Source organism: Oryx dammah, unplaced genomic scaffold (genome assembly GCF_014754425.2).
Source record: "Oryx dammah isolate SB20612 unplaced genomic scaffold, SCBI_Odam_1.1 HiC_scaffold_28, whole genome shotgun sequence".
Classification (NCBI taxonomy): domain Eukaryota; kingdom Metazoa; phylum Chordata; class Mammalia; order Artiodactyla; family Bovidae; genus Oryx; species Oryx dammah.
Genome location: NW_024070212.1, coordinates 41,551,700 through 41,571,928, shown reverse-complemented (window position 1 = coordinate 41,571,928; position 20,229 = coordinate 41,551,700). Strand labels below are relative to the sequence as shown.

General features: G+C 38.2%; 2 protein-coding genes across 2 annotated transcripts in view; one reads left to right on the top strand and one right to left on the bottom strand.

Moving 5' to 3' along the window:
• Positions 1 to 20,229, top strand: part of RTCA (RNA 3'-terminal phosphate cyclase) — an 84,804-nt gene that overhangs the window by 21,835 nt on the left and 42,740 nt on the right. The window lies entirely within an intron of this gene.
• Positions 1 to 20,229, bottom strand: part of DBT (dihydrolipoamide branched chain transacylase E2) — a 41,737-nt gene that overhangs the window by 12,675 nt on the left and 8,833 nt on the right. The window contains exons 3-6 of the mRNA XM_040232223.1: positions 17,139 to 17,214; positions 15,596 to 15,777; positions 6,222 to 6,343; positions 3,784 to 4,000 (exon numbers count right to left, since the gene is read on the bottom strand). Of these exons, the coding sequence (XP_040088157.1) occupies positions 3,784 to 4,000; positions 6,222 to 6,343; positions 15,596 to 15,777; positions 17,139 to 17,214 (597 nt within the window). The remainder of the gene's footprint in view (positions 1 to 3,783; positions 4,001 to 6,221; positions 6,344 to 15,595; positions 15,778 to 17,138; positions 17,215 to 20,229) is intronic.

Sequence of the window (20,229 nt, the reverse complement as noted above, 5' to 3'; positions counted from 1 at the left end):
AGTGATTTTGAAGCCCCCCAAAATAAAGTCAGCCACTGTTTTCACTGTTTCCCCATCTATTTGCCATGAAGTGATGGGACCAGATGCCATGATCTTCGTTTTCTGAATGTTGAGCTTTAAGCCAACTTTTTCACTCTCCACTTTTACTTTCATCAAGAGGCTTTTTAGTTCCTCTTCACTTTCTGCAATAAGGGTAGTGTCATCTGCATATCTGAGGTTATTGATATTTCTCCCAGCAATCCTGATTCCAGCTTGTGCTTCTTCCAGTCCAGTGTTTCTCATGATGTACTCTGCATATAAGTTAAATAAGCAGGGTGACAATATACAGCCTTGACTCACTCCTTTTCCAATTTGGAACCAGTCTGTTGTTCCATGTCCAGTTCTAATGGTTGCTTCCTGACCTGCATATAGGTTTCTCAAGAGGCAGGTCAAGTGGTCTGGTATTCCCATCTCTTTAAGAATTTTCCACAGTTTATTGTGATCCACACAGTCAAAGGCTTTGGCATAGTCAATAAAGCAGAAATAGATGTTTTTCTGGAACTCTCTTGCTTTTTCCATGATCCAGCAGATGTTGGCAATTTGATCTCTGATTCCTCTGCCTTTTCTAAAACCAGCTTGAACATCTGGAAGTTCACGGTTCATGTATTGCTGAAGCCTGGCTTGCAAAATTTTGAGCATTACTTTACTAGTGTGTGAAATGAGTGCAACTGTGTGGTAGTTTGAGCATTCTTTGGCATTGCCTTTCTTTGGGATTGGAATGAGAACGGACCTCTTCCAGTCCTGTGGCCACTGCTGAGTTTTCCCAATTTGCTGGCATAGAGCGCAGCACTTTCACAGCATCATCTTTCAGAATTTGAAATAGCTCAACTGGAATTCCATCTCCTCCACCAGCTTTGTTCGTAGTGATGCTTTCTAAGGCCCACTTGACTTCACATTCCAGGGTGTCTGGCTCTAGGTGAGTAATCACACCATTGTGATTATCTGGGTCATGAGGATCTTTTTTGTACAGTTCTTCTATGTATTCCTGCCACCTCTTCCTAATATCTTCTGCTTCTGTTAGGTCCATACCATTTCTGTCCTTTATTGAGCCCATCTTTACATGAAATGTTCCCTTGGTATCTCTAATTTTCATGAAGAGATCTCTAGTCTTTCCCATTCTGTTGTTTTCCTCTATTTCTTTGCATTGATCACTGAGGAAGGCTTTCTTATCTCTCCTTGCTATTCTTTGGAATTCTGCAGTCAGATGCTTATATCTTTCCTTTTTTCCTTTGCTTTTTGCTTCTCTTCTTTTCACAGCTATTTGTAAGGCCTCCCCAGACAGCCATTTTGCTTTTCTGCATTTCTTTTCCATGGGGATGGTCTTGATCCCTGTCTCCTGTACAATGTCACGAACCTCCATCCATAGTTCATCAGGCACTCTATCAGATCTAGTCCCTTAAATCTATTTCTCACTTCCACTGTATAATCATAAGGGATTTAAGTCATACCCGAGTGGTCCAGTGGTTTTCCATACTTTCTTCAATTTAAGTCTGAATTTGGCAATAAGGAGCTCATGATCTGAGCCACAGTCAGCTCCTGGTCTTGTTTTTGCTGACTGTATAGAGCTTCTCCATCTTTGGCTGCAAAGAATAAAATCAATCTGATTTCGGTGTTGACCATCTGGTGATGTACATGTGTAGAGTCTTCTCTTGTGTTGTTGGAAGAGGGTGTTTGCTATGACCAGTGTGTTCTCTTGGCAAAACTCTATTAGCCTTTGCCCTGCTTCATTCCTTATTCCAAGGCCAAATTTGCCTGTTACTGCAGGTGTTTCTTGACTTCCTACTTTTGCATTCCAGTCCCCTATAATGAAAAGGACATCTTTTTTGGGTGTTAGTTCTACAAGGTCTTGTAGGTCTTCACAGAACCATTCAACTTCAGCTTCTTCAGCGTTACTGGTTGGGGCATAGGTTTGGATTACCATGATATTGAATGGTTTGCCTTGGAAATGAACAGAGATCACTCTCGTTTTTGAGACTGCATCCAAGTACTGCATTTTGGACTCTTTTGTTGACCATGATGGCTACTCCATTTCTTCTCAGGGATTCCTGCCCGCAGTAGTAGATGTAATGGTCATCTGAGTTAAATTCACCCATTCCAGTCCATTTTAGTTCACTGATTCCTAGAATGTCAATGTTCACTCTTGCCATCTCCTGTTTGAGCACTTCCAATTTGCCTTGACTCATGGACCTAACATTCCAGGTTCCTATGCAATATTGCTCTTTATAGCATCAGACCTTGCTTCTGTCACCAGTCACATTCACAAGTGGGTATTGTTTTTGCTTTGGCTCCATCCCTTCATTCTTTCTGGAGGTATTTCTCCACTGATCTCCAGTAGCATATTGGGCACTTACTGACCTGGGGAGTTCCTCTTTCAGTATCCTATCATTTTGCTTTTTCATACCATTCATGGGCTACTCTCAATTAAACTCTTTCTCTTGGGCCTACCATCTTCATTACATATATTACATAGCTTGAAAGCCACTAATTTCAATGCTGAAGCATTGACTGTAGCACAACACCAGCGTCAAGTGTAATATATAACAGGTAAGTGTTGCTAAGTCACTTCAGTCACGTCTGACTCTTTGCAACTCTACGGACTGTAGACTGCCAGGCTCCTCTGTTCATGGGATTCTCCAGGCAAGAATGCTGGAGTGCATTGCCATTCCCTCCTCCACGGGATCTTCTCTACCCAGGGATTGAACCTGTGTCTCTTATGTCTCCTGCACTGGTAGATTCTTTACCAATAGCACCACCCAGAGAGACCAATAGAATAGGTAACTGCTTTCCAAGCTGTAGTGTATAAAAAATTCAAAAGGATGCAAGCCACCTATTTACACAATGGCTTTCTTGCAAAGTCACTTCTGGAAGTTAATCATCCTAAGAATTTGTACATAAATCAGAAGTACTTGTTTTGAAATCTAACAAAAACTAATAAATATTTAAAATATCCTGAACAAGTCTTCAAACAGAAAAATTATCTCCAAAATCACTGCAGATGGTGACTGCTGCCATGAAATTAAAAGAACCTTGCTCCTTGAAAGAAAAGCTATAACCAACCTAGACAGCATATTAAAAAGCAGAGACATTACTTTGCCAACAAAGGTCTGTCTCGTCAAAGCTATGGTTTTTCCAGTAGTCATGTGCAGATGTGAGAGTTGGACTATAAAGAAAGCTGAGCACTGAAGAACTGACGCTTTTGAACTATGGTGTTAGAGAAGACTCTTGAGAGTCCTTTGGACTGCAAGGAGATCCAACCAGTCATTCCTAAAGGAAATCAGTCCTGAATATTCATTGGAAGGACTGATACTGAAGCTCAACACTTTGGTCACCTGATGGGAAGAACTGACTCATTGGAAAAGACCCTGACGCTGGGAAAGATTAAAGGCAGGAGGAGAAGGGGATGACAGAGGAAGAGATGGCTGGATGGCACCACCGATTCAAAGGACATGAGTTTGAGCAAGCTCCAGGGGTTGGTGATGGATCGGGAAGCCTGGCACATGCTCCAGTCCATGGGGTCGTGAAGAGTCGGACACAACTGTGCAACTGAACTGAACTGAGCAAGTCTTAAAACAGAGGAATTATCTGCAGCCAAGTTTATATGCTAAGAAACCTGCCAACATATTACTCCTCAAAATTTATCAGTATATATTAAAGCTTTTCCTAGAAAAATTATAATTTCATAATGCTGAAGCCACTTCCCCCCAAATAAACGGCACTATTCCTTTACATTACTGTTATTATTACCTTTCACGGGTTCAGTTCTGTCTTTGCCTGTGGACACTGGAGGCTTTGAAATTGGAATAGGAATAGTTCTGTCTTTTGCTTTTGGTGGAGGTGGCATAATTTCAGCTTTTGGTGAAGGAGGTAGTATAGCTCCTGTTTGCTTTTCCAGATAGTTGAGAATATCTTCTTTAAGTATTCTGCCATCTTTTCCTGAGCCAATAACTTCACTCAGCTTGATCTAAAAGAAGGGACACCTTTTTAATGCTAAAAATAAAACTACCTAAAAATAAATAAATCTGTCATATGGTCTCTAAGTGGAATTAAATGAGCTGAAGGTAAAGTATCTCTGACCAATAAATTAGTATAAGGAAAAAACATTTTCTTTATCCTAACAGAACAGTATAAACTATAACATTTTCATTATCTCAATAGAATACTATAAACTACAGCTACACTGGTCATTTGTTACTTTTCTACATACTGTTCATTTACCCATGTAGTAACAATGTAATATCTACATTGTATATAGCTACTTTTGAAAAAATATTTTTAAACAACTATTTCTAAATGTCTTCATAATTCTTATTGGATTTTTTTTCCCTTTTCCTGAAGACTACATAAGAAGAACTGAGCATTTAAAGAAGAGTTAAACACTGTAACAAATGCAGACCAATGTTACTGACCCTGGCTACCAGTATACACACAATGACTAAAATAATCATCCCACAAAAGCTCTCTGTAACAGCTACACTCTGCTATATTTAAAATGGACAATCAACAAAGACCTACTACATAGCTCAGAGAACTCTGCTCAATGATATATGGAAGCCTGGATGGGAGGGAGTTTGGGGGAGAATGAATACATGTATATGTGTGGCTGACTCCCTTTGCTGTCCACCTATATCTACCATAACATCATTAATTGGTCATACTCCAATATAAAATAAAAAGTTTAATTTAAAACAAAAAACTCTGTCAATTAGTTTTTTCCTGATGGTTGTTTTAGAAAGATCAGTACAAAACACTGAAATGACACAGGAAAGCTACATCATACATTTCTGTGGGTAGTCCTTCTATATAATTTTTTAAAATGGTAAAATGTTTATAGCTTTCAAAGCAATATAAAAGATCATTATTTCATCTAATACCTTAACAATCTAGTATTCCATAATGCCATTTCTATTTCTCTATTTCAACAAATCATCTTCATATCTGAACACATTTAATGGCTAATAAATTTTCTTTAAAGGTATAGAACATAATTTTCCTAAGCATTTCCCTGATTTTGACCACATATGTGCCTTCTAGTTTCTGACTATATAAAACGCTTGGAAGAATATATCCTAGATGACCTTCCCCAGTGGTAGGATAACTAGCTGAAGAGATATGAACATTTTAATGACTCTTACTATATATTCCCAAAATGTACACATTTTTTCCCACTGTAGCTAAACTACTTCTCTCAAAAAGAGACAAACAAAAACCCTGCACTGTGGGGCAGAGTGGAAAGAACTCAGGCTTTGGAACCAGAAAGATCTGTGCTCACATCCCCAGTTGAGCTACTTATTTGATTGTAGGCAACCCAGTCAACTTCTCTTTCCTTTCTCGTCTCATCAGACAGCGGATAATCCAAACCAGCTTGCAGGGTTACTGTGAGGATTAGCTGTAACGTATGTATGGCGTCTGTTTCAGAAGTGCTCAAATGATGGAGGCAACAATTGTTGAGGCAGTATTGATCATTGAGAGCACTGGTTTTAGAGTCATGGAGATTCACTTTGGAATCCCAGTTCTATTTTTGTGTTAGCTATGTGACCTTGGACCAGTTATTTGACCTCTCCAAGTCTTACAAAAGTCTGTTATTTCACAGAGTTGTGAAGATTAAAAATAAGATGACATATAAATTATTAGCACAATGCCCAGGACCCATCTTGCTTTGAAGATTAAGCATCAATGACTGGCAAGTAAGAGGGAACACAAAAGACCAGCCTCTATTACTGAAGTCAATACTATGGTGTTTTCCATCTCCCTGGGATCCAGCAGATCCTTGAGACCATATCCATGCCTGGACCATTTCCCATCCCTTCCCTGCACTGCTTCCATTCTTCCTAGTAAAGATGATCACTCTTTCAATTAATTAATCACATGTTCCCAAACACCTGTCTCAAGCTATGCTTCTAGGGTACCTGATCTAAGACTCAGAATTTACAAGTATTCAATAATCAGTAGCCCTGAGTTTCGTTAGGCTCTCAGGAAAAAAAAAAAAAACACTTCTCACTTAGTATGAATAAGTTCACAATTTTCTTCTCATTTCTCATAAGGACTAACCTTTTAGTAACTTGAGCTGTGTTTCCTTTAATCCCAACTTGAGCCAACTCATTATGGAATATCTGGGCAATTCTTCATAGATACACATGGAGACCTTCTATGTGATCTCACACTTAAATATTAAGAAAACTTACATTGTTTTCCATTGCAAGGCGACGAACTGCAGGAGTTGCTAGTGTTTTCTGGCCCTTTATCTCTTGGTGTGTGTGTTCATCATGGGACACAGCAGGGGTTTCAACAACATCTTCTTCTGAATCTGGAAACAAGGTAAAATATTACTGTTTAGTAGAAAATATTAAAACAAGCTTGTTCAGTCCTTAAGTTGTGTCCGACCCTTTGCAACCCCATGGACTGCAGCACGCCAGCATGTCCTTCACTATCTCCCTGAGTTTGCTCAAACTCATGTCTATCAAATCAGTGATGCCATTCAACATCTCATCCTCTGTTGCCCCCTTCTCCTCTTGTCCTCAATCTTTCCCAGCATCTGGGTCTTTTCCAAAGAATCAGTTCTTCACATCAGGTAGCCAAAGTATTAGAGCTTCAGCTTCAGCATCAGTCCTTCCAATGAATATTCAGGATTGATTTCCTTTAGGATTGACTGGTTGGATCTCCTTGCAGTCCAAGGGACCCTCAAGAGTCTTCTCCAACACCACAGTTTAAAAGCATCAATTCTTGAGCACTCAGCCTTCTTTATGGTCCATCTCTCACATCCATACATGACTACTAGAAAAACCATGGCTTTGACCAGACAGATCTTTGTTGGCAAAGCGACATCTCTGCTTTTTAATACACTGTCTAGGTTTGTCATTTTAGTTGCTCAGTCATACCCAACTCTTTGTGACCCCGTGGACTGCAGCCTCCCAGGCTCCTCTGTCCATGAGATTTTCTAGGCAACAGTACTGGAGTGGGTTGCCGTTTCCTTCTCCAAGGGATCTTCCCAACCCAGAGATCGAACCCAGGTCTCCTGCACTGCAGGCAGATTCTTTACCAACTGAGCTACAACAGAAGCCCAGGTTTGTCATATCTTTTCTTATAAAGAGCAAGTGTCTTTTAATTTCATGGTTGCAGTCACCACCTGCAGTGATTTTGGAGCGTAGTGCTTTATAATATATAAATAAATTCCATTTAAAGTATATATGCAAAACCCATGATAGATGAGCTACTTCAGAATGGAAAAACACAACTTTAAAACAGAAAAACAAACAAGGGAACTAGAGTGAGTGAGAGGGGTGTACTAGTACCAGGTACTGTTTAATGATTATGATTATCTTCTATTCACATCACTTCTGTTAAAATTATGTAGCAGCTACAAGTTCAAAAATGAGTTTCTTTCATAAATTTTAAAACACATGTAAACATTTTCTGAATAAATTTCTCATATTCGTAGATATGTACATTATATATACATTTGCATATATACATATATATGTATATATGACATGAATTAAGAATCAAATGTGAGGTAAATTACATGAATCATGTAAAATCTGAGAATCTTAAATGCTTTCCTAAGATAATTTAGCATTTAAATTTTTTTCTCTGCTTTGAAGGCAACGAAGAATGCTGTGGAAGTTTTTATTTTCATGGCTAGTACTAATTTGGTAGTTTTGGTCTCTGCAAATACTAATTTGGTAGTTTTATTCTCTAACTCTAGAGTAGTGATATAAGAAAAATAATCTTGGGCTATTAGCATGCATTTTTGCAACCAAAAAAGGTTTTGAGAGCATTTAATTGTCAAGGTTGGATGCTAGAAAGTCAATACTGAGTACAGCAGAATCTCTGTGGGAATAAGGAAATTAGAGACAGCCTCTGAACATCAGCAGGCAACTGAGTTATCTTTGACATTCAATTCTAAGCAAATAAATTTCCACTGCTCAAATTGTGGAAAGACATTCTATTCATTCACCCCCCTCACTAATCTATGAACTGGCCCAGTGGAGCTCTCAAAGTTCCCCATATGGGTAAGGAAGAGAAAAAAGAAACAAACAAAAGCTTTGTATTGAACATAAAGGGTAGCAGAAAATGTGACTGTTGGAATTCAGGACATACTGCCCCCAAATATGCCACTCTGGTTGGTTTGAGCTGCATGCAATTGGAAAACATCAAATGCAAGGAGAGGTTAACTCTGAACTCTCATTTACCTGAAGACATCCAAAAGGAACTCAACTGTCATAAGCTCCCTCCCCAGAAGAGAGTCTGACTTCTAGAGAAGATTGACTCTTATCACAGAAGAGACTAGAAATTCATAACACAGACAGACAAACTTTTGTCACAAACTATCTTCAGTCAGTCAGTTCAGTCGCTCAGTTGTGTCCGACTCTTTGTGATCCCATGGACTGCAGCATGCCGGGCTTCCCTGTCCATCACCAACTCCCCGAGTTTACTCAGACTCATGTCCATCCAGTCAGTGATGCCATCCAACCATGATCAAACTATCATGTGAGTGAAAGTGAAGTCGCTCAGTTGTGCCCGACTCTTTGCGACCCCATAGACAGTGGCCTGCACCAAGCTCTGCCGTCCATGGGATTTTCCAGGCAAGAGTACTGGAGTGGGTTGCCATTTCCTTCTCCAGGGAATCTTTCCGACCCAGGGATCGAACCCAGGTCTCCCGCATTGTAGACAGATGCTTTACTGTCTGAGCCACCATACCTCCCACATATTCCACGAAGAGCCAGTTTATCTTTCCTAAAAATGGTTTACTCTCCCTTAAAAGGCTTCCTTCCCTCCTACTCTTTTACTTTAACTCTAAAACACTGTATTGTCCTGGCAAACACCTTTAATACTATAAACTCTAAATGACACCTAACTTGTGTTGTTACCTCACAATGTACGAACAGACATGTTGTTAGAAATGTAATGCCAGTACTCTAGGTGCAGAATGGAACTGATATTCCATCTCTGAAAACAATTTTCAGTGTAAGAAAGTGGTTTGGAACAGAATTAAACATAGCTGGGGTCAAATCATAGTACTACCAATTACCAGCCATGGGGCCATGGGCAACTTACACCTCCATGTGTCTCAATGTTGCATGCACCTGCACGATTTAATGAGTTTATACATATATATATATATGGCACATAAGCACAGAGAAAGCATTCAATCAGTGATAGATGCTCATGTTAAAGGGTGAATGCAATATAATGGCTGAAGTGAAGAAGTGAACTGAAGTTGCTCAGTTGTGTCCAACTCTTTGTGACCCCATGGACTGTAGCCTACCAGGCTCCTCAGTCCATGGAATTTTCTGGGTAAGAGTACTGGAGTGGGTTGCCATTTCCATCTCCAAATGGCAGAACAGTACCAGTTTAACACAGTATTCTGCTACCTCTTCTGTCCCCCTCTCTCTTCTGCATGGTGGCAAGAAGCCTCAATTAAAGCTTATTAGGTACAGAAACTTGCCAATTGTTTGATGGTCAAGCATTTTGGCAACTTAATCTTGTATATAGAGCTGCAGAAACAGAACACCTGAAACAGCTGCCAAGTAGCCTCAACATAAAACCCATGCACTTGCTTCAGAGAAAAGGCATTTAAACTCTCAGTTGGAGCCTATTTGGTTTTCTTGGCATACACGTCTTAACAAACTTGGTTACCTGTGTTCCCAGAAAGTTAGGAAGGATTATAATGGCCTGTCACAATGACAATGCTAAGAGATATGCTGAAAATCAAAAATCAGATGAAGAATTGTGTTTTTGTTTTTCCCAGAACAATGAATGTTTATTGACATATAGCTTTGCATAACCAAAAAAAATGATTTTAGGTTATACTCAATATACTCACTTTGCTGCTGCTGTTAAGTTGCATCAGTCGTGTCTGACTCTGTGTGACCCCATAGACGGCAGCCCACCAGGCTCCCTGTCCCTGGGATTCTCCAGGCAAGAACACTGGAGTGGGTTGCCATTTCCTTCTCCAATGCATGAAAGTGAAAAGTGAAAGTGAAGTCGCTCAGTTGACTCTTAGCAAATCCATGGACTGCAGCCTACCAGGCTCCTTCGTCCGTGGGATTTTCTAGGAAAGAGTACTGGAGTGGGTCACCAGTGCTTTAAGAAAGAGCAAAATACGTAGGATTTTAAAAACTAAAACTAATGAGTCCCATTAAATGAATTGTTTTGAAAAGTTTGTGTTCAAAAAGTTTTAGTTGTTTAGAGAAGTGAGGAGTAATCTTACCTTTTAAAATAGAGGTTAGAGAAAGCCAAGTTAGCTATAAGGAGAACTCACAGCAACAGTCTAAAAATTGAGTTTATAGTAGATGGCACACTGAGGCATGAATCAGCTTTGATATAATCTTGATAATATTAAGTAACTAAATCATCAATTTGTAATTGTAAAGAGTATATGCTTTTTAAATATCACAGATACAAGTTGGCATAAGTGAGTCTAGTGAGGTCTCTTCAAGTAGACGTCTGTCTACAACCAAAGCACTCATAAATAGGACTTGGAGGTCACAAATATATTTTTCCTGATCAAAATTATCATGATACCCCAATCTTAAAAAGCAGGTTGAAACACCATGTTACAAAAGACAGTACCATAGAATATTATTTAAACAAGCATTATGACAGGATTTTGTGTCCAATATTACTACTAAGATTTCTACTCTTGATCCCTTGCACTCTAGATGTAATTATTTTCTACTTGTAAAATGTACAAAATATATCTTATACTCCTAAAAAACTTTTCATTAGGTAATTTTCTTACTCATAGTATAACTGGTTTTCTCGGCACTAAAACAGGGAATAATACAAACAAATTCAGTATTACTATAATTGTTTTTTTGACTGTGCTAGGTTCCAGCTGTGGCATGTGGGATCTAGTTCCCCAAACAGTGAGTAAACTTGGGCCCCCTGCATTGGGAGCATAAAGTCTTAGCTACTGGACCACCAGGGAATATCTTACTATAAATTCTTGTTTAAGACAAGGTACACGAAATATTTAGAAACCTTTTCCACTTCCAGAATTTAAAAAGAGGCATATATAAATTTATTAAAAAACAATCCACTATTCTATAGGCTTGCTTATTTAATATATAGGATTATGCTTCATAGTTATTCTTACAATAAAAGATTTAATACAAATTATAAAAATATAAATATAAAAGCAAAAAGGTACACGCACAAAATAAAACTAGCATGCAAGACAATTATTCAGAATGCACTATGAGCAGCAAATGAAATAGTCAGCAATGATCATTTTTCTATGAGGAAAATTACCAGATACTTTTTACTTTCACAATCTATCCAATCCCATTGTTTTTTACAAATAACACATTGCACATACAAAAATTATAAAATTTGTTGAGTGTTGAAATACATATATATCCATAACCATCACTGCAATCAAGACAATCGATGTATCTATCACCCCTCAGAGTTTCCTTATATTCCCTAATAATTCTTCCCTCCCAAACCTTCCCCCTTCCCTACTCTATCAGCAGGCAACCACCAATTGGTTTGCTGTCATTATAGATTAGTCTGGATTTTCTAAAATTTTATTAATCTCCAAAATATATAAGCAACTCATGCAGCTCAATATAAAAAAAACAACCCAATCAAGAAATGGGCAGAAGACCTAAACAGATATTTCTCCAGAGACATACAGATGGCCAACACACACATGTAAAGATGCTCAACATCACTCGTTATTAGAGAAAATGCACATCAAAGCTACAGTGAGATTTCACCTCATACCGGTTAGAATGGCCATCATCAAAGAAATCTATAAACAATAAATGCTGGAGAGGATGTGGAGAAAAGAGAACTCTCTTGCATTGTTGGTGGGAATGTAAATTGATATAATCATTATGGAGAACAATATGGAGGTTTCTTACTAACTAAAATTAAAACTACCATACGACCCAGAAATCCCACTACTGGGCATATACCATAATTCAAAAAGACACATGTCTCCCAGCATTCATTGCAACACTATTTACAACAGCCTGGACATGGAAGCAGCCTAAATGTCTATCAACAAATGAATGGATAAACAAGATATGGTACATGTATACAATGAAATAATATTATTCAGTCATAAAAAGGACCAAGCTTGGGTAATTCATAGTGATGTGGATGAACCTAGAGTTTGTCATATGGAGTGAATAAGTCAGAAAGAGAAAAATAAATACCATCGGTTAATGCATATATATGGAATCTAGAAAAATGGTACTGATGAACCTATTTGCAGGGCAGGAATCTAGATGCAGATGTAGGGAACAGACGTGTAGACACAGAGGAGGAAGGAGGACAGAAGAATCGAGAAGCTATCACTGATATATGTGTGCACCATCTTGTGTAACACAGCTAGCCAGTGCGAAGCTACTGTATAGCACAAGGAACTCAGCTTGGTAATCTCTGATGATGACCTAAAGGGGAAGGATGGGGGTGGAGGGATGGGAGGGAGGGGAGGTATGTCCACATATAGCTAATCTACTTCACGGTACAGCAGGAACACAACCTTGTAAAGCAGTTATACTCCAATTAAAAACTAAATTAATGTACAAAGAATCACATAGCATGTTCTCTTTATTTCTGGTTTCTTTGACTTAGAATAATTTTTCAAGATTCATCCATGTCATACAGGAAATTCATTTCTGTAAAAAAGTTATGTAGAAAAAACATACCCCTTGCCTGAAAAAGTTTTTGATTTTATAATTTGCTATATCAAGACTTACTAAGTTGGATTCCACTGGGGATACCAAAAGAAACTTTAAAAATAAAAGCAAACAATAAACCCCCGCCTCAAATCCCAATTGCTCACTTGTTCATACACAGTCAGCCCTGGGAATCCACAGGCTCTGGATTCGTGGATTCAACCAAATGTTGATTGAAAATACATAGAAAAAAAAATTCCAGACAGTTCCAAAGAGCAAATCCGAATTTCCTGAATGCCAGCAACTATTTACATAGTATTCCCACTGTATTAGGTATTATAAGTAATCTAGAGATGATTTAAAATGTAGGCTATATGCAACTACTACACCATTTCATATAAGGGAGACAGGCATCTGCAGATTTTGGTGTCTGTTTGTGTGTGTATGTGTCCTGAACCAATCCTTTGCAAATACCAAGAGACTACTATAATCTGCTTTTGTGGATGGCAGAGATAGATACCTAACCTGGTCTACAGCACCTGATTGGTTATTCTAACTTACTGACATCCACAGTAATGTTTAGCATCTTTGCTTGTTTCAGTTTATGTCAAGAATATAATTCTTTCCTTTCAAGGTCTTAACTGAATGATTAAAAAAAAAAAACTATATTATCTTGTTGATGCATCAAAATAATTCTGTACTTATTTCAGGTAATTAAAAAAAAAATATTTGCTTATTTCTGGCTGTGTTGGGTCTTCACTGCTATGCAGGCTCTTCTCTAGTTGCAGCAACCGGGAGCTACTCTCTAGTTGTGGTGTGCAGGTTTCTCATTGCAGTGGCTTCTCTTGTTGCTGAGCACAGGCTCAACAGTTGTGGTGCATGAAGCTAGTTGCTCTGCAGCATGTGGCATCTTTCCAGATCAGGGATTGAACCCGTGTCTCCTGCATTGGCAGGTGGATTCTTTACCGCTGAGACAACAGGGAAGCCCCTATTTCAGGTAATTTTTAAAGATAAAGTCTTTCTTGTTTTTAATATTCCTAAATCATGCCTTTCAATAGAAATCTGAAATCAAGACAATACGAAACACCCCTAGTACCCAGATTATGGTCTCTTATTCATTGCACATTAAAAGAACAAGAGCTCCTGAAGGAAGAGATGATTCTGGGTCTAGGCAGGAAAAGTACAAGATGATGCAAAAGCAAGGAAGTTTTTGAAAATTATCAGGGTCGTGTTAAAAGAACACACAGCAACCACCTTGAAATGGTCATCACTATTAATAATTAGAAATCAAATAAATAATAAGAAAGCTTCAAGAAGTTTTGGAGGTAACATGTTATAGTGGAAAACATTCTGGACAAAAACTCAGGACATCTGAGTTCTAAATTTGGCTTTATGATTTCCATGGGCAAATCACCCAACGATGAACTTGTTAAACTGGATTACCTCATGAATAAGAATAAATAAAATATTAAGCATGAAACATAAACTGTGAGTGTGCCTGTGACATTAGTTATATTATTGTACAGACTGAAGGACTAAGAGTCAGCCAACCACTGTAGTTCAGACTCCTTCTAAACTTTCCAACTTCACTATACTGAAAGGTCTTCATCTCAGCACTTCCAGAGAGATTGCTGGCTTAGGTTTGCATCACAGCATTATGGTCCCCCCACCCCTTCTCCACATCAAAGCTTCCTCGATGACATAACCTTGGTATATCACACCAATGCCAAATGGAACTTCTGATGTAAAGGGTCAGCTATTTGCTACCATAGGGACAGCACACAGCTTTAATTTTCCTCTAATGTTCTCATAATGAATTCCCTATTATCAGAACACCTAATGATTGTAAGTTCCATGGCTGCTGCTGCTTCTGAATGCTAGTTTCTTTGCTTCCCACTCTGGTTTTCCCTCTTTTCTACTTCTCTTTAAAAATTTGGCTTTCATAACCACCACTAATGAGAATGTGTTTTGGTTTTCTTATCAGTGGCAAACAGAACAATCCCATCATGTGAGATTTAATCTTTGCACATTCCAATTTTTATTAGAGACAAGTGTTCAAAGCTTGAATCTTTCATTCCCAAGAGAGTTTGTTGCTTCTTTGAACATAAGGTTTCCAGAAGGCAGGCCTCCAGATAAATAAAGTATTACTATACATGTTTTTATATATAGTAATACTGATGCTTGCTCCTTAGAAGGAAAAGTATGACAGATCTAGACAGTGTATTAAAAAGCATAGACATTACTTTGCCAACAAAGGTCTGGATAGGCAAAGCTATGGTTTTTCCAGTAGTCATGTATGGATGTGAGTTGGACCATAAAGAAGGCTGAGTGCCAAAGAATTGATGCTTTTGAATTGTGGTGCTGGAGAAGACTCTTGAGAGTCCCCTGCACTGCAAGGAGATCAAACGAGTCAATCCTAAAGGAAATCAACTCTGAATATTCATTGGAAGTACTGATGCTGAAGCTGAAACTCCGAATACTTTGGCCACCTGATGCAAAGCGCCAACTCATTTGAAAAGACCCTGATGCTGGGAAAGATTGAAGGCAAAGGAGAAGGAGGTGGCAGAGGATAAGATGGTTAGATAGCATCACTGACTCAATGGACATGAATCTGAGCAAACTCCAGGAGATGGCGAAAGACAAGGAAGCCAGGCGTGCTGCAGTCCATGGGGCTGCAAAGAGTTGACACAACTTAGCTACTGAACAACAACAACAAATACATGTTTTTAACATGGTAACTGGTCAAAAGATAATCATGTATCACAGAATACCTTTCTATTTTCCTCATCTCAGTTCTAAACCCACAAATCAAATCCTGTAAGTTATTCAAAGGAAACATCACTTTCAACTGGTACCCAAGGACAAAAAGAACACCATTAATCAATTTGGCAAGATAGATGAACATATACATATATATACAGTACCTTTTAAAGCTTCCGTTTCTATGTCTACTAATGGCTTTCCCACATAGGCAGTATCATCTAGATTATAATACAGTTTTTTAATGACTCCATCATAACGACTAGTGATAGTAACAGAAGCTTTATCACTTTGAACTTCACAGATGCTATCAAACTGAGACACTGTATCTCCTTCTTTTACAAACCTAAAAGAAAAAGTCATAAGACACTTTTACATGAACCATAGTACAGATCATCTGAAACAATAAAAATGCTACACTGAATTAGATGGGTATCCATGGAGCCCAGTATTGAGTCCCAATATGTTTCAGATGTTTCAGAAGAGACTACAATGGCTTTCAGAGGTTCTTTGATGCTTCTTCAAGGAGTATAAATTTTTAAAAAACAATGAAATATTCATAATTTATAATCCAAAAATTTAATTAATGTATCAGGTTTTTCTGCCTCACCCATTTCTTAGATGAAATATGAAAAATGTATTTTTAAAGTGTTATTTTCTTTTATTGTCTCAGCCTTCATCACATTTTAAGGGATACCTATTATTTCTAGAATTAAACTTTAAAAACTGATGTCCTCAGTATACATCTGCTATACTTTTATAAATTGTAGTTTAAGTTCTTTGTCTTTATCTCTAACATGACTAATTAATTTCAGAGTCAGCCTCTTCTGACCTGAGATCCATCACTCTTTCCTTGATCCCACAATGCCACAGAGACAATTGCAAGGTACATTTCTGTGATTATGGTTCTCTCCTAACCTACAGAGCAATTATAATGAAAACTACAAGGAAAGAATGTTTAGGTGTCTAAACGAGATTCTTAAAAGGATCTGTAACAGTATAAAAGTGTGGGAGAGAATCTATTGACTCACCTTAACTGCTAGTTCTCGAAACCTTTGAAAATTAGTTCAGTACTTGGAGGTGTTTCTGTTTTTCCAGAAAAGGAGAGAAAGAAAAGGGGTAGAAGGATGCCTAAGTAGGGGTCTTTTTAACTTTTGTTTCAAGCCTCTTTCTTTTTTACTTTTTTTTAAAACCTTTGAAACAGTATTCTTTGATTCATGTCTTTTAATATTTTAACCTGTTCTAAAAATATAGGCAAACTCTCAGGTAATGGTGAGTCAAATGTACTTGCATTCTTGCTGAAATCATTTTTAATAAACACAGCTTAGACTACATAACGATTTTAAAACAGTTTGGAAAGAAGCTCTAAGTTCATTCATTAACAACTTTTCAAAACACATGGTCATATCAACTTAGCATCTTTTAGAGACTAATTTATCTTTTTTTAGCTGAAGTGAAGAGTGGGCAGTGAAAAAAAAATTTAAAAAGAGGAAAAGACAAACCTTAATAAATTACAGTGAATAAAATGCCCTGATGTATGATGAACTGTGCCACCAGTATATTGGCAACATAAACTAGATTTACCTTAAAGCTCAAAAAATATATATTTTATGTTATAAAAAAAGGTGCTTCAATTTAAATAGATTCCTATTTATTTGTACTCAAATTACTTTTTTACTTACTTAAAAAAATTTCCAAATAACTTACCATTCTTTAACAGTTACTTCTCTAATCCCTTCTCCAATGTCTGAGAGTTTGAACTGAACAATCTGTCCCTGAAGAGCTTCAAAAACAAATAAGAAATGATGATCATTAAACATACAATGTATTGCTAATAGACAGATGCTTTAACATCTAAAATTAGAAAATATTCTCAAGCAGAGGCAGAAACTGTTCTATTTCATAGATTCAAAAGAGCATTTTATAATGTTTAAAAGCATAACCATCATTCATAACCATCAAAGATTTGCATAAATTACTCAGTGACAAAGACCTGTGATACTGCCACAGAACTATCATTTTCCAATTTCCAAAATAATGTTGTTTTACAAGAGTATAGAAGGCCCTTCCGACAAATGAGATTTTGCACTAATAGCAATGAATAAAAAATAGAACTGGATATTGTACAAAGGGAGATTCAGCTGGATCTCCTTGCTTTATGTTACGAAACTATAATAAACATTAATGACCTGCTCTTAAAATCTCCTGTCTTCATATAACTCTTCTCACTCCCAGTGCCTAAAGATCAGGCAGATCCATATTAAAAGACTTGGAAAAGTCTTAATCTGCCCAAATAATGTTCTGCCAGCTTATTAAATTTTAGTTTTCTATGTCATCTTTCCATTTTTTTTTAAACTCCTTTTTGAAGTTCTGCATCCTTTTTGTAACACATAGATGCCAATGATTCTTCATGGCAATTATTCCCCAAGACAGACATTATTTCTGGTCAACAGAAAGTATGTATGGATTCTCTCGCTTTTCTAAATTAACGAATAGCTCTGAAGTGACTAAAGAATGCTCCTCTCTCTTTTTTTTTGTCAGCCACTCAATCATGTCCAGCTCTTTGGGACTCCATGGACTGCAGCATGCCAGGCTTCCCTATCCTTCACTATCTTCTGGAATTTGCTCAAACTCATGTCTATTGAGTTGGTGATGCCATCCAACCATCTCGTCCTCTTCTCCTCCTGCCCTCAATCTTTCCCAGCATCAGGGTCCTTTCCAATGATTAGAAAACAAAATTGCTTATAAAACACATGTTAAGGTAGGAAACTTTTCTTTAAGAAATTGAGATTAGTACTTAAGAAATACAAAATACATTTTGATAAGAATGGCCTTTTGTTTCCACTCCAGTAAGTTGTGTTCTCACAGCCTGCTGCTCATAGTATACATGCGAACCCGTTTGAAAAACAGTTTTGGCACTAAGTACCAAAAACCTTAAAAAAAAAACCCCAAAAACTCTGTATCTTTGATTCCATAAGTAATTTTACTTTTAAGATTCTTTTCCCCTGAAGAAATAGGTACACAAAGATTTCTGCTCAGGAATAGTTATCATGGAGTTACAATAAAGAACTGGAAACTAACTGAAGTAACCAAAAAATGACTAGTAATTGTACCATGGCACCTCTACAAAAAGCAATATTACATAAGGAACAGCTTGTGCAAGGGCATGGAAACACGATAACGTACAGCATGGTCAGGGAATGACAAACAGTTCTATACAGCTGATGATAGGATATGTGGCAAGAAATCAACCCAGGCTTAAGACTGTGTGCCATGAGGAGGTGAGGTGTTTGGAATTTATCCTAGAGGTAATCAGGAAAGTGAAAATGCAAGTTGCTCAGGCATGTCTGACTCTTTGTGATCCCATGGACTGTATAGTCCATGGAATTCTCCAGGCCACAATCCTGGAGTAGGTAGCCTTTCCCTTCTTCAGGGGATCTTTCCAACCCAGGGATTGAACCCAGGTCTCCCGCATTGTGGGCGGACTCTTTACCAGCTGAGCCACAAGCGAAGCCCAAGAATACTGGAGTGGGTAGCCTATCCCTTCTACAAAGGATCTTCCCAACCCAGGAATCGAACCAGGGTCTCCTGCGTTGCAGGCGGATTTTTTACCAACTGAGCTATCAAGAAAGCCCAGGTAATCAGGAATCAGTGGTAAATAAATGGTCTTTAATTCTTTTGAAGCTATTCCCAAAAATGGTAAAGTTTACTTTATAGTGACAATAGTGAAGTCGCTCAGTCGTGTCCGACTCTTTGTCACCCCATGGACTGTAGCCTACCAGGCTCCTCTGTCCATGCGATTTTCCAGGCAATAGTCCTGGAGTGGATTGCCATTTCCTTCTCCAGGGGATCTTCCCAACCCAGGGATCAAACCTGGATCTCCCGCAATGTAGACAGACACTTTACCATCTGAGCTACCAGGGAAGTAGTGGTAAAGTAAACTTTACCACTATTTAAATCTATGCTATTGGAGAAGGAAATGGCAACCCACTCCAGTAATTCTTGCCTGGAGAATCCCAGGGACGGCGGAGCCTGGTGGGCTGCCATCTATGGGGTCGCACAGAGTCAGACACGACTGAAGCGACTTAGTAGTAGTAGTAGTAGTAGTAGTAGTAAATCTATGCCGGCCCATGACTTGTGCTGACCAATAGAATATAGCAGAAGTAAAGTGTGAGTTCTGAAATTACAAGCCTCCCTATGACCTCTCAGACTCCCTCTTCTTCCTCCTGGGATTTGTCTTGAAATCCCTATATAAGGAAGCTGTTCTAGGTTACTGGAGGATGAGATGCTAAGTGGAGGAGAAAAAAGAGATGCCCCAGCCAAAACACAGCACCAATCGTCAGACATATGAATAAGACCACCTTGGACCTTCTAACCCAGAAGACCTTGTAGCTGAATCTAGTCACACTAGTGAGCCCAGGTGAAACCAGCAGAGGAACTGTGCACCCAACCAACCCCTAAAGTGCTAAGGAACAATAAATCATTGTTCCTGTAAGCCACTAAGTTGTGGGGAAGGTTATTATTTAGCAATAATTAGCTGATAGGGAGTCTCATCTACAATTTCACATCTGTAACTTTGTATCTATAATTTCAGAGAAAAATATCTCTGGCAGGGGTGTGATAGAAAAGGTTGGTAAGGAGTGCAGAGAAAACAGGAGGTTATTGTAGATAAGAAATTGAAGTATAGGATTTAACATATTTATATATTTTAAAAGCTGTCTGAAAAGGAGAAGACAGGTTTAAAATATATATAAGATAGAATATTAATAGATCTTGCTGGACTGGAAGAAACACAAGC